The sequence below is a fragment of the Strigops habroptila genome, chromosome Z (genome assembly GCF_004027225.2).
Source record: "Strigops habroptila isolate Jane chromosome Z, bStrHab1.2.pri, whole genome shotgun sequence".
Lineage (NCBI taxonomy): Eukaryota > Metazoa > Chordata > Aves > Psittaciformes > Psittacidae > Strigops > Strigops habroptila.
The window spans coordinates 53,216,476-53,230,276 of NC_044302.2; the positions used below are offsets into that span (position 1 = coordinate 53,216,476).

At 41.8% G+C, this 13,801-nt stretch overlaps 1 protein-coding gene across 5 annotated transcripts in view; it reads left to right on the forward strand.

Annotated features, from left to right (window-relative positions):
- The first annotated feature begins 1,874 nt into the window (after positions 1 to 1,874).
- Positions 1,875 to 13,801, forward strand: part of PRRC1 (proline rich coiled-coil 1) — a 28,282-nt gene continuing 16,355 nt past the window's right edge. The window contains exons 1-4 of one of the 5 annotated variants that reach the window (XM_030512617.1): positions 2,644 to 2,722; positions 9,560 to 9,685; positions 11,118 to 11,222; positions 13,497 to 13,639. In XM_030512617.1, coding sequence (XP_030368477.1) covers positions 9,583 to 9,685; positions 11,118 to 11,222; positions 13,497 to 13,639 — 351 coding nt within the window. In that variant the 5' untranslated portion in view covers positions 2,644 to 2,722; positions 9,560 to 9,582. Of the gene's footprint in view, positions 1,999 to 2,054; positions 2,190 to 2,643; positions 2,723 to 6,010; positions 7,862 to 9,559; positions 9,686 to 11,117; positions 11,229 to 13,496; positions 13,640 to 13,801 lie in introns of those variants that run through there. The other 4 variants (XM_030512616.1, XM_030512615.1, XM_030512618.2 and 1 more) reach the window with 4 other exon arrangements.

Genomic DNA, 13,801 nt, shown 5'->3' on the forward strand with positions numbered 1-13,801 from the left:
CAAGGCATTTTCCCTTTTTGTTAGGGTCTTGGCCTTGGATAAACCCTTAAAAAGAAGTTAACCAAAGTGCAAACACGACTTAAAAGGGGTAACATGCGTAATTTCCTTTTTATGACTCTGACCCCCAAACATGGATCTAAAACACTGGCTACAGATAGATAAGGTGGGAAATTTTTCTTTCCTATTACAGTTTAAGGATGAGAGACTGGCATTAAGAACTCATAATAGAAACACAGAGTGGTTTGGATGGGAAGGAGATGAAGATAGAAGATCCACCAGAGCAAGCCAAGTGCTGCCTGTGACACCCTGTGGGAATAAGCAAGGGAGCCCAGATGGCTGGCCAGCAGTGCTGGAGTGCAGGGAGGGCCTATGGGACTTTGTCCTGCAGCCACCCAGGGAAGCACAAGATGTTGCTGAGTGAACCAGATGTGCCTGGAGATGTCTGCCATGGCCACAGTGACCTGACGTGGTCTGAGAAGACACAACTGAGGCCTTGGTGATTGGCATGGAGTACTCATGCCAAGCACAAGAGAGAGAGGGATGGAGTAGTCAGTGGCACTGCAGTAACCCCAGATGCATGTGCTGGGGCTGCAGTGCTAGTGGGGTGAGCGCCATAGGAAAGAATGGTCTGCTGTGACATCCCATGTGATGGGCTCTGGTGTCCCTAAGCGATGTTTTGTAACCATGCATCCCTCGCTGCATTCAGTCACTGAGTCTCACCCAGATGGCTTGTGCCCTCACTCCAGCTGAGCAGTTGGCTAGGTTCGGAGCCCTGAATGAGGCCTTGGTGCTGGTGGTGTGCTTGGGAGCTGTCCAGTGCAGCTCCCCATGCCTGACCCCAGAGCTGTCAGAGGATTCTCCACAGCCCTGCCAGGTTCAGGCGGCCAGGGCACCCCAGAGCAGCGCATGCAGCAGCAGAGATGAGCTGGGTGGGGAAACCTCACCCTGGGGTGGTAAGCTGGGTGCATTTCCTTTTTAGAGGGACCTGGGCATTTCTTCCACCCTCCCTGTGCCAGCCAATGACTGTGGCCTCTCTTCATCTCTAGAGTGATACCTGCTGCTGAAGTGGCAATGAGAGGGAGCAGCTCGACAACTCCAGCTCCCCCCAGCCCACCGCTGCCTATGGAGAGCATGGCTGCAGAGCTGGACAACTGCTGTCCAGTATGCCTGGAGAGCTAGGAGGAGGCCAGCCATGTACTGCCGTGCCTCCACTCATTCCACTATCCATGCGTCCTGCATTCGGTTGAGACAATCATGAGTGCCCCCTCAGGAGGATCGTCTCTATCACGCACTCGGTGCGGGCTGATGACGACTTTGAGGAGCATCTGCGGCATCGTGTGTCATCAGCCGCCACGCAGGAGCTCCAGACCATCCCAGTGCTCACAGCCTTGCAGCAAAAGAACGACGGCTTATGGAACACTAGCTGCCCAGGGCTCCTCTGAGTGGCTTCCAGCCACACACCTGGGTGTTTCTTTTCCAGCTCCCTACCAGCCCCTTCTGTCCTGCCGTGGAAATATAGCGGGGGGAAAGCGGGCGAAGGGAACCTACGCACCGTCCCAACACCGCTACCCCGCGGCGGGCAGAGTCCGCCGGCTCCGCGGCCCCTCCCCGCGGCCGCCCGCGGACGTGGCAAAAAAGGCGTCCCGCTCCCCGCTGCCGCCATGTTGGGTGCCCGGAGGGGAGCGGAGCGGGGCACGCTGGGCGCGGACCCGCACCCGCTGCCTCGGGCACACGGACGCGCCGCCGGCGGTCGCCCCGCTGCACGGCGGCAGGACAGAGGGCGCGCGCTTACGCGCGCACGCCCCACCGCTAGACAGCTCCGCAGGAGACTTAGCAGCGCGGGGCGGGGCCATGCGCTGGGGTTGCTGGGAGCTGTAGTTGACGCCGGTCGGTGCCTGCATTCATCGCCGGCGGGGTCCGGGCTTTGGTGTCGCCGCGAAGTGAGCGCGGACGGCTGGGGACAACGGGCGAGCGGGCGGGCTCTGGCGCTTGAACTCGGTGAGGCCGCGCGTCGTAGCGGGCAGAGAGTACGCGTTGGCACCCGTCGTCCCCGGCGGCTGGGAGGGAGTGGCTGAAGGGCTGGGCTAGGCCGGGCGGTGGTGGCCGGCAGCGGTGGCTTCCCCGCGCTCCCGGGTGCCGGCTGCGGCCGTAGGGTGTCATTGCGTCCCGAAGCGGATGGAGGTTTGGAGGTTAGGACGGGGGTCAAGGTGGGAGGCTTAGGATGGAGGGCACGTTTGGAGGTTAGGACGGGGGTCAAGGTGGGAGGCTGTGGCATGTGGGGCGGGAGGGCCGCTGAGGTGTTCCCGGGGCGGGAGTGGGGCGTGTTGCCGGCGGGTTCCGCGTCGTTCTGCCTGACCTGCCGGCCTAGGCCGCGGCGCTCCGGCGGCCTGTCAACGCCGGGGCCGTGTCGCCCGCTGCCGGCCCCACCGCGCGTGTGCGTCTGTTTGAGCGCGTAGAGGCCCCGGGCCCAGCTCCGGGAGCCGTCCACAGGCACCCCCTTACCTGGCGCTTTGCCCGCGTGGGCGGCACGCTTAGGTTGCACAGTGTCCGCCCCTCACCGGGCGCAGTCCTGGAGAGCAGCCAGAAACGTGACCCTGCTCTGGGCACCATAGCTTATTTCTCATGTTCAGAACCATCTTGGCTTTCTAGGGCAGTAGTGTCTCCTGTCCTGGCTACTGACAGGAACGTGCCTTGAAGCTTGTCATAAGGTGGGGACTGTGGGCTGAAGATGCAGGTAAGAGACCTTACAGCAGGACTCCTTGCTGCCTCAGTGACTGATGGCGTTGCAAACAAACACATGGGCCAGCACTCCATCGAATTTACAGTTGGCTGGTTCTGGTACCTTGCTAGGTCGTGTATACTGTTCAGCTCTTGTGAGTCATTAGTAGAACGACCGAGCTTTCTCCAGGCACTGTGTAGAGAGTTGGATGTCTGGCCTCAGGGCTTTAGTGTTCCAGCCTTGCAGCTAGGGATGCAAGGACATGCTGGTCCTGCTAAACCCTGGTAGTTTGAGCTTGAATTAGCATGATTGACAGTGGAAATCCTCACCTTTGAGGGTCTGTTAGTATCTGATAGAAGTGATGTTTCATGAGGTTCATTAGCTATAATACACATCTTGAACGAAGTGGTCCATGGAACTATATAAGCTTTGTGATATTTAAAAATATGTATTTGATAGCAAGGGTGCGTGTGGTCTAGACCAAATCCTGAGGGTTGGCAGTCGCACTAAGAATGTGGGAAACAAAATAATCCTCAGGGATTGATTAGGAAGCTTTTAAAACAGTGGAACTTCCTGTTTCTTATGAAATGTATCTATGGACTATGACAACTGTCTGCAGTGGTCTCAAGATAAACCACTTCTGGCATGTCTGGTGTTTTGAGGTATCTTGGTGCTGCATAAAGTCTGAAGCAGAATCTACTAGATTCTGCTCGATAAACAAAATTTAGGTTTTTTTAAGGTATAAAGGGATTAACAGTATGCTACGAATATAAAACAGGTATAGGAGAGTTCTGTTTGGTTTGGTTTTGGGGATTTTTTGTGTGTGAGGTTTTTTTTGTGTGTGTGTGTGAGGTTTTGTTTTTTTTTGGTTTGTTTTTTGCTTCCTTGCCTGGATAGTGTTCTTTAAGGCTTTGGGCTTCAGAACAAATTGTTTAGCCAGATGATTAAACTGATGATCCCCCTATGCCCTTCCTTTGGCTTCAGGGTGACTCTCTATGTCCTCTGGAACTTGCCTGCATTTAACAGACTGGAATCTGAGGAAAATTTTACCCCTGGCTGTGTTTTCTCCCTTTCTAAAATGAAATAAACCAATGTAAAGGATTTTACAGATGCAACTTTAATGTACTAACAGTTCAACTCTGGTTTTGTTTATTTTTAGAGTGATATCTTTTCGATAGGTGTCAGCATAATAGCTGAAGGCTTTTCTTTTGTCATGTTCTTTCTTGCTTTCTTCTTAGTCATTCTGTTTTTTCTCTTGTGTTTGTATCTTTGTGAGTTGTTGGGCTTTATTTCCCCTTTGGTGTCTCCTGTTGAATCTCCTATATATGCCTGTGAATCTGTCTTATCAGTTGATGTAACATTTTATTTGAAGGGGAATGAACTGGGAATGGCTCCAAACAATTTATTTGTTCAAATAAATAAATGTGCTTTATTCTGGACAGTTTCAACTTGTGGTTAGCCATTAACAATGTGTGTAACCAGTACTGTTATACACACTTAATTAATCGTAATAGGCATAACTATTTTCTGGAGAAGTTTAATAGCATTTGAATTTAGTTTTCCAGCTGTGGCTTTGTTTCATTTCAGACTCTGTTTTCAGAGTAGTTTTGCCTGATACGGCTCTTCAGTATTTTGGAGTGGGTTGCTTGTTTTTATGGTTGGGTTTTTTTTTTCTTCTGGTGGGTTTTTTTTTTGGTTTTTTTTTTTTTGTTTGTTTGTTTTTTGGGGGGGGGGAGAGCGCAGTGTGTGTGTGTGTTTGTTTGTTTGTTTTAATTAGCAGAAGCATCTCCCAGAATACAAGAAGGGGTTAATTAAGGATGACTGAAAATATGGCTTCACTATAAATTCTAAAGTGGGAATGATTTCTAGAGAATAAGTTTTTATCCATGTGAGATTTGCTAATCTCAGATTGTAGGTAATCTTACTGTTAACTGTGAATACCTATATTTCGGAGTAATAACCTGAAGAATGCTTTTGAATATGGTTATGCCGTTAAGATCATTGCAAAATACTAGTGCAAAAGTGATTACTTCCTATTAAACTTAAGTCAAAAGATGAGTAATTTGACAGTTCAGCCTTTTAGTCTCTAAATCATATGATTTCATTCCTATTTTAACATGAGCCCTGTTAAAATTTTCATTTGGAACTTTAGCCTGGTTTTCCTTTCAGTATACACAGGCCTTGCATTTGGGAATTAGGTTAATGGATGAGATTCAGCTGGTAGGAGTCAGTAAAGTATAGTTACCAGTCAGCTAGGGATAGACCTAATGATTCTGTAATTTAAATTAAGTGCATGCCTGTGAAGTCACAAAATCAGGGCAAAAAGGCAGAAAAAGCCTCAAAGTTTCATATAGTAACAAACCCCACTGAAAGCTATAGAGATGTTCCTGATGTGCAGGTCAGTGTAATTAAAAAGAACAAAACGCCAAGAATGCATTTTTAGGTTCAGATTTTCAGAGTGCCGTGGTGAAAGAGCAGAAAAGAGACAACATCCCAGCGCATCAGCTTGGATGTGGTTCTGATCTAGTTGAAGATGTCCATGCTCATTGCAGGCATGTTGGACTAAGATGACCTTTGAAGGTCCCTTCTAACCCAAACTGTTCTATCATTCTGGTATACTAGGTATTCCGGATATTCTTTGTGTTATGTGGGTTTAACATCATCCTTGTAGTGTCTTCATTAGTACTTACAAAGGTTAATTTTTTTAACCAAATAAGTGATAGAAGCCTAACAAAATTCATGCTTCTACTTCTTCAGTGGGTTATTTTAAGGATGACTGATCATTGGGAATGTGGGTTTTCTATGCTTGTCTCTATTTCTATTTTCCATATCCCTTCTTTTTTGCTTTCATATAAGCATAAAACAGGATTTTCTTCTAGCTAAATGTGAGATTATCAAATCTGTGAAATTAATTTATGGTCACAAATCACTAGATGGCAGTACTGCTATTATTTTCACCTAATTGTACTTGCTTCAATTTACTTGTCTCAGAGTTTCTCCTTTGTTTCTTCAGTTTAGTAATACAAAATGTTCTAGTTTGCAGGAAGGCCCAAAACTCACTTTCTTAAGAAGTTAGGCTGAATTTTCAGATGCCGCTTGCTGCAAATTAGGAGTTTGTGGCTTGGACTATGAAGGGCTTACTATCTTTTGTGTGTGTGGGGGGGGGGGTTTGGTTTTGGTTTTTTTTTGTTTGTTTGTTTTTTGGTTTTTTTTGTTTGTTTGTTGTTTTTTTTTTTTTTTGGTTTTTTGGCCTTTTTTGTTTGTTTGTTTGTTTTTTTAATCACTGAGAAGACAGACCAGTTCCACACCCAGCAGTCAGTCATTAAGGATGTGTAGGCTGATCTTACTGGAGAACTTTTTCCTGCATCTCCCCGCAGAGAAGTTGGAAACTCTCATTGGAAACTTCTGAGGGTGGAATTCTGTTAAAAGCCTGTGGATTGCTTGGGTTCCACTGCCGTGTTCTTCTTCCACCCTAATGTTCCCTATTTTTCATGTATAACTGGTTTCATAGGCCATTTAGATTCAAGTATTAAACCATACATCCTGTAGATTGAGTTTTGGTTATATGTAGTGCTGGATTGTTTCAACACAATGAGCTATAAGCTTCCAGTTACACCTGTTGTACGGTTTGCTTTCTCTTCCTTTTGTGTTTTCCTATCTTTCATGTCTTATCTTTCCCCTTAAACTTTTTTTATTATTATTGTTATTTATGTGTTTTTTTGCAGCACATGAAAACTACAACTGGCTTATGTTGAGAACTCTGTGTATAGACGTCTGTTATTTCTGCAGGCTTCATGTTAGTCCCTGCCATGTCAGGACTTCACAATGAGATTGACAGTTGTGTGAGGGGGTGGGTAAAGTAAAAGGAAAAGAATATAGGGGCATTTTGGCTTCAGGGTTCTCTAATTGGTATGGTGATGGGTAGATGGAAAGAGAAGAGAGTGAAGGAAAAATTGAGAGTGGGAGGAAAATACTGCAGGCTATTGTGGTTGTGCATTGTGGGATAGGATAAAGGAATTTGTCTACTCTTTCAGTAAAAAGTAGAGAGAGTTCATCTTTTCCCCAGCTAGTGGTAAGAACCCAATTGATTATAGTGGACAGTATATGAAAGAGTGTGGGATGTACTAGGGTCATAGGAGAAATTTAAGCCAGACACAAGAGAAATAGCAGTATGGTTGTGACTGGACATCACTCTGAGGGTATCCAGCTTACTTAGACACACTGCCTAATGGTGGGTACCTGAGCCTGCAAAGACCGAGGGAATGGAAATAAGCTTTACAACTGGCACGGTTCCCCTCCCAAGCTTCCATCTCCTGTCCAGGATGGATTTACAGATGATTCGCTTTCCCAGAGGCTTACAAGTTGAGAGGAGATTCAAATTTTAAGTTGGTTGCATGTTTTTTTGTTTTCCCTTTTTTTTTTTTTTTTTTTTTTTTGTAATTATATTTCAGCAACTGACTCATAGTTTTTGCAAGTATGGGATTGCTGTATCTGTTTAATAGTCATTTCATTTTTCATATTGTAAAGTTAATAGGGTGAAGCAACTACAGAGTTACTTACATTTCTTCTAATTCCTTACTTTGCAGATGTCAGTTAGATTACATTTTGGGTGGGTCATTCTGTCCTCCCCTGTTCTGCCCGTCACCCTTCCAACAGCTCTGTGAAGCTTCAAAAAAGCTTTGTACAGAGTTTTTTTGAAAAGCCTGGAACTTTTGCAGTCATTCTGCATGGCCACAGTACTTATTTTAAGTAGTAAGCACCTCTCAGCAGTTTTTAATCATGGCATTAGGTGAAATGAAGGGGCAGATTGAAAGAGCCTTGAGAAAATAAAATGGTTCTGGCAGGTTTTATCAGTGATTACTTCAGCTGCACAATGGAAAATTCTTTCTTGCTTTGCAGTGAATAATTGGAAGAATGACTTAGAAATAGTTCTACAAGGGGGAATGTAAACTCCTTTAGCTTGATTAAAAACATAATCTTATTGCAAATTCTTCCACTTAGTGAAGTCTAACAGAAGACTGTGCAGTTCTTTTCAAAGAGGTGATGAGAGGTACTCATTCTGCAAGGACAGTCAGTGTCCCACCAGGCAATTACTGTTCCTTTCATCCTATCAGAGGAGAAGCTTTTAAACGAATTGAAGAGATACTCGGAACCTAAAATCCCTCTGTGATGAGAGTTTTCATGAAGAGTGCTACACATAAACCACATCTACTTGCTTTCTGAGGCTGAGCTGAAACATTTAAGCTTGAATTGCTTATGCAAAGCATACTGGCTTGTCAGAGGGAGTATAATTTCTCCTATGTGATTTTGATACTTTCATTTGTTTTTGAGACTCTAAGCATTTCAAGATTAACATTGACATCCTTTCTCGATTTTTAAATTTGGCAGCAATAGTAATTTTTCCTCCATATTGAACTTGAGTTTTATATACATTTAAATCAACAATGAGGCAATGGGGAGGGGCTTGAAAGAGAGAAAAACCAGGTATTTTTGTAAGTGGAGTTATTTTTATATACACATGGCTATTTTTATTCAACACATTATCTAAGCCTTTTCCTCTGTAAATGGTTAAAGGGAATAAAGCTGGCAGTCCTCAGTAGCTGCTGATGTAATGGATATGGTGGAAAATGTTACAATCTATTTTTCATACATATTATTACTTCATAGAGGATTTTTATTTCATTAAGAAATGCCACCTTGGAGTAGTACAAATCATTGCTGTCTAGTTTACCAGACCTGGGAGGAAGCATGAGTTTTTGTTAGCTGCCACAAACAAAAATCTCCACATCTTCATTAAAGTCTTAAATTTTTCCCTTCTCCTAAGCCCTTTTACGTTAGTTTAAGATTTTTAAATAAGCATATAGCTTTAATTTTCCAGAAGTAGTGTACTTTAAAGGTTTACTCAAAAGATGTTAGAAGATAATTTCAACATGATATGGCCTTCCAAATAAAAGCCAAAGTTTTCAGTTAATTTCACTTCTGATAGTGTCACCAGAACAGTATGGGATTTTACAGCAAGTGTTTGTACTGGAAAACTTGTTCAGTGTAAATTAATTTCAGTGTAATTTAGTCCATGTTGGAAGTGAATTTCGTCTGATTTCATTTAGCTTTTCTGGTGGCTTATTCATCTGTCCCCAAAATAGTTCCGTTTGAAGGTGGACAAAGTCATGGTTAGAGCATAGGCCAGAGCCTGGGTGCCTGGGCCGTTGCCAGTTATGCCGCTGTTTGTGGTGTTCAGCAAGGTGTTTGCCCTCAGGTATGACGCTGAGGAACATCTGCTGAAGTGCTTAAATCTGAGAGGACTACAGCTTCTTGGGAAGTTGCGGTTCTTCACTGTCAGAAGGGGGACACTTCGGTCCCCTGTCTTGCCTCTTGCCAAGTTTGCTTGTTTCTGTCATGCATCGGCTCTGAAAATACCAGCTCCTTGTTTGAGTTACTACTGCTCAATAACGCAGCAAAATACTGCCCCGTAGTTAAGTTTTTTGCAATGGGATATGGGTTTTGTGAAGTGTAATTACTTCTCTGCTGTTACTCACCCAAGTCCCACCAGTATATATTGGAAACAGTAACTGGGCATGCATGATAAGGTTTTTGGAAAGAGGCTTGGAGTTTGCGATATTATCGTGGTACTAAAAGTAAAGGGAAGATACAGCAGAAATCAGACATAGTGGACAATTATGTACTTGAGAATTTTTTTTTCTTTTTTCTAGAGTTGGTATTTTAATCACCTGCTCTGTTCAGGAATGTAAATTACTGTGTTGTGGCCTTTACGTTTTGATTTAAAATCTTTCCCTTGTTTCTCAAGATACACTGTTTTGGTTTTTTTTCTTCTTCTCCTCACAGCTTTTCATAGCTGAAAGAAAATGATGGAAGAGAGTGGTATAGAAGCAACTCCACCTGGCACGCCTCCACCAAGCACAAGCACAGCAGGGGATGCTGCTGCCGCTGCTACACCTGTCTCATTAGGTACAAAAACTTCCTCAGCAACTTGGTCATATTTATTCGTGCTTTTTGAAACACAGCAATTCATCCAAAAACACTGCAATCAGCATAGTTACAGTGCTCTTCTTCAGACTAATTGGAAGAATTTACATTGTTTCTTAATCATGGAAGTGTGCTTCTTATCTGACATGCATCTGACAGACTATATTAAACATTTTTTTTATTTTTGGAACCTTTTAATGAAGTCTTATGGATGCACTTGTATTTTTTAAGGATGTGGGGCCAGGCAAGTAATACCTTCCACTACAGCGCACAGTTAGATGAGTAGCATAGAAGGGAATTTAAAACCAAAGAAGTTTACAGTCTTGTAGGGGATTATAGTAAATGTGGATAGTCAGTTGGTTTTTAATATTGTGGGTGGTAATCAAAACACTTTACCTGATTTTTCAAGAATCTGAACACCAAATACTTTATTTTCTGGCACATCGGGTATTGTTCTCGTGAGTCACAGTCACACTAAGTGCAGTGGATTCCAAAGTGGAGTACTCTTAACCCAGGGGATGTGCAAAGCAATCCACAGCGGTGTGGGAAAAAAATATTAGACTTCCATTAGTATTTCTTGTTATTTAAAAAATAAGAAAGAAATCAAGCTTTACTGATATTTAATATACAGCTTGACACTAGTGTCTTCACTCAGTTGGTTCATATGTTGGGACATTCACGTGTCCTCGGGGAAGAGTGGGTGTTCCACAATGCAAAAGGGTTGACAGTGGCACCATCACTCGTTTGCTCACTTTGATCATGCTTCGATGCCTTGCAGTTTGTATGCCTGCTTAAGACAATTTATGGATTATGTTATCTAGTTTTAACTATCTTAACCCTCACAAAATGGACAAGTGACTCAAAAAAGGTTCCTGCAAAGAGACAGTGCATTGAAAATACTACTAATAGCGCGAGCATGGGCAAACTGGAAGAAAGTGGAAGATTTGAGACTTCTCTGACTCCTAGTACAAGCTCTTTGCCATTGTTTTTATCTTGTAATATGGCTAACAGTCTAATTGGATCTGACATAAAGTTGGTAAAAAAAATTAAAATTTTTGAAGACTGTTTGAAATACATATTTACATCTGCTATTGTTAATGATGTATCTTGCTCTGAGTGTACATTGTGTCTTGAGATAATAGGTAAGGATAGTATGAAGCCATTATGATTAGCAAGACATCTAAAAACTAAGCAGAACATGAAAACCTAATTTTTTAATTTTTTTTTTAATGTTTCAAGTCATATAGTATGCATTCTCATAAGTCTTTAGAAGGCTCTTTGGAAATTGCTTACTTAATAGTGAAGACAAAAAGCTATGCATGTTGGGGAAACACTTGTTCTTCCTGACATGGTTAAAATTTCTGAAATAATACATGGAAAACAGCATGGTGACAAACTAAAATGCATTCACCAGCAAATACTGTTGGAAGATGCATAGAAAACATTGCTGAAGATTTGAAGAAACAAGTATTAGAAGAAATGACACAGCGTGGGAGGTTTGCTGTAAAGTTGCCTGAAAGTACAGGTGTTTCTAACATGTCTCAGCTTATTGCTTTTGCTAAATTCTGTTTCAGTAATAAAATACAGAAATAACTATTTTATTGTCAAATGCTAAAGGAGGGATGTGCCAGAGAAGATTTATCCTCAACAATAAATGACTTCTTTAATAAAAGCAATGTTTTTGTTAAAACTGTGTAAGTGTAATCACAGATGGAACAGTTACTCTGATTAGGATAAAAATAGATTCTGGAATAAGGTTACAGAGATATCGCCACACGTTAAATTTATTCGTTGCCTCGTTCTTAGGCAAGCTATTGCAACAAAGAAGGAAAGAGCCAGAAGTGCACAAAGTGCTACAGGATGTCATCAATGTGGTTAATTTAAGGAAAATTAAATAGTAATTTTTTTAAGATAGGGGAGACTGAATTTTTTTTTGTATTGCACAGAGGTTTGCTGGTTGTCATGTGGCAAGGTGTTTAAAAGAGTTGTTGAACTTAAAGGCGGCATGAACATTTTTCTTTTACAAAAAGACAAGTCTCCCAGATTTGCTGATGTTTCCAGTCATGACAAGTGGCTGTCAGCAGTGTGCTGCCTAGTAGTTGTTTTCAAAAGAAAATGCACTCATAATTTGTCCCTTCAAGGTAAAGGTGACATTTTAACAAGGAGTGATGCAGTAACTAGTTTTTGTAAGAAAGTCATGCTTTTGAGAGAGCGTTTTAAAAATTCGTGCTTGGAAATGTTTCCAACATTATGCAGTCCTATTGCTGTCATATAAAGTGTCATATAAAAGCTGTCGCATCTGTACACATAAACTTGCAAAGAGGACTTCCTGACCTGTGTAAAAACATTCCAAAGAGTTTCAGTGGGGTTTAAACCCGTTTTTAAAAATACTGAATTGCAATACCTTCTGATTAGTTTGTAAGAAAATTGATTGATATCACAGAAGATGGGAATTTGCTAGCTGAATTTCAAAAAAACCTTTGCATAATTGGTGAGTGGCAGTGGAAAACAAGTAGCATGATTTAGTAAGCACAGACAACGATGCGCTTCTTCCATTTGGATCTATATACCTTTGTGACGTATCTTTTCCAGCAATTACAGCCATTAAAGCTGTGTCAGAATTGTCTGAACATTGAACCAGACTTTCAAATTACGGTGTTAAACCAAGGTTTAAAAAATAATAAGGCTTCTTCAATCACATTACTCACATAAAATATTATTAATAATAATTGCATTATATAGCATGTCAAGTTATTGACATTTATATTATTATATTGATAGTATATTAATAAAACAATTTTCAATGCAAGCAGAAAAGTTTTTTTACTATTAAGTAATTAAAAGAAATTTTAATTATCTTTATCATGTCCTTTTAACATTTGTATTGTGTATGTTTTGTGATACACATAATATACCACACTACGATGGTACATGTAAATAATTTAGAAATTGCATGGGAGTTGCACGCTCAAAATTTTTTACTGATAAGTATGTGAGATAAAGTTTGGAGACCACTCCGTTAGTGCAGCTTGGCATATAGTTTACTGTCATTGGTGTTTAGGCTGAGACTAGTGAGATGCTTGAGCTGATCCAGTAGGTTACTGCTATGAAAAATGGTAATTTCTGGTTTTCTGACTTAATTTTCTAGCTAAACTTGGTTTAGAGAGCAAAATTAGCTTATCCAAGGATCAGCTGAGAGCCAGACTGGAAAATCTGTTAAAGTAGGCTTGAATAATGGGGCAAAGGCTCATGCTTAAATTTTATACTGTTTGAGTTTCTTTTGTTTTCCTTTGAATTACATAAAGCTATTAATTTGCTTACTTCTTTTTCTATTGCTTGCTTCTTTTTTCTATTTTCAGCGCTCAGCATTAGAAAATTTCCTACTTCTCTCTCTTCTATTACGTGTGAGATCATTCCTATCTCTTTGTTCAGAGAGCAACACCCATTCCTCTTTTTCTTCTAATGAGGGATTATTATGAAAATTTGAATACAATAAAAAGCACTCCTGTTAAACTAACTTACTAAGAAAAAAATCACTGTTTAATTTTATACATAATGTACAGGCAGTCTCTGTTCTAATAGCAGGCATTGTTGAAGTCTTTTAGAGTAGTTATATCTGCTAACCTTTAATAAGCAGAATTGTTCTTGGGCCTTCAAGAAGTGAAGTGAATCAGCCCAGTATTCTGTTCTTCCTGCTCATTTTCCTCTTAAACAATTGTGTGTTCCTACAGTATAACAAATTAAATGCAGGAAAATAAGAGAACACTTGTGTTTTATTTTCCCCCCTTCCTAGGTGCTTTAGCGGATCCTATTACTCAACAAGCAAATTTCCCATCAGCTTTGGCTCCTGGGACTGATTCTACAATCACTTTTCCTGAGGAGCATGAAGACCCCAGAGTATCAACTGCCACAGGAGGGCTGTGGGGGTTCATAAAGGTATGGAGTTTTGTCTGTCACACTTCATGAGGAATTACCATTTTTACTGACTGTAAGACGTATCTTATATTTTAAATTCATGTTGCTGTAGATCTCTCTCTGGCCTCATGTGCAAGGTGGCTGCAACTATGCTTTTGCTCTTCCTCAGTATGAAAGAGGGAA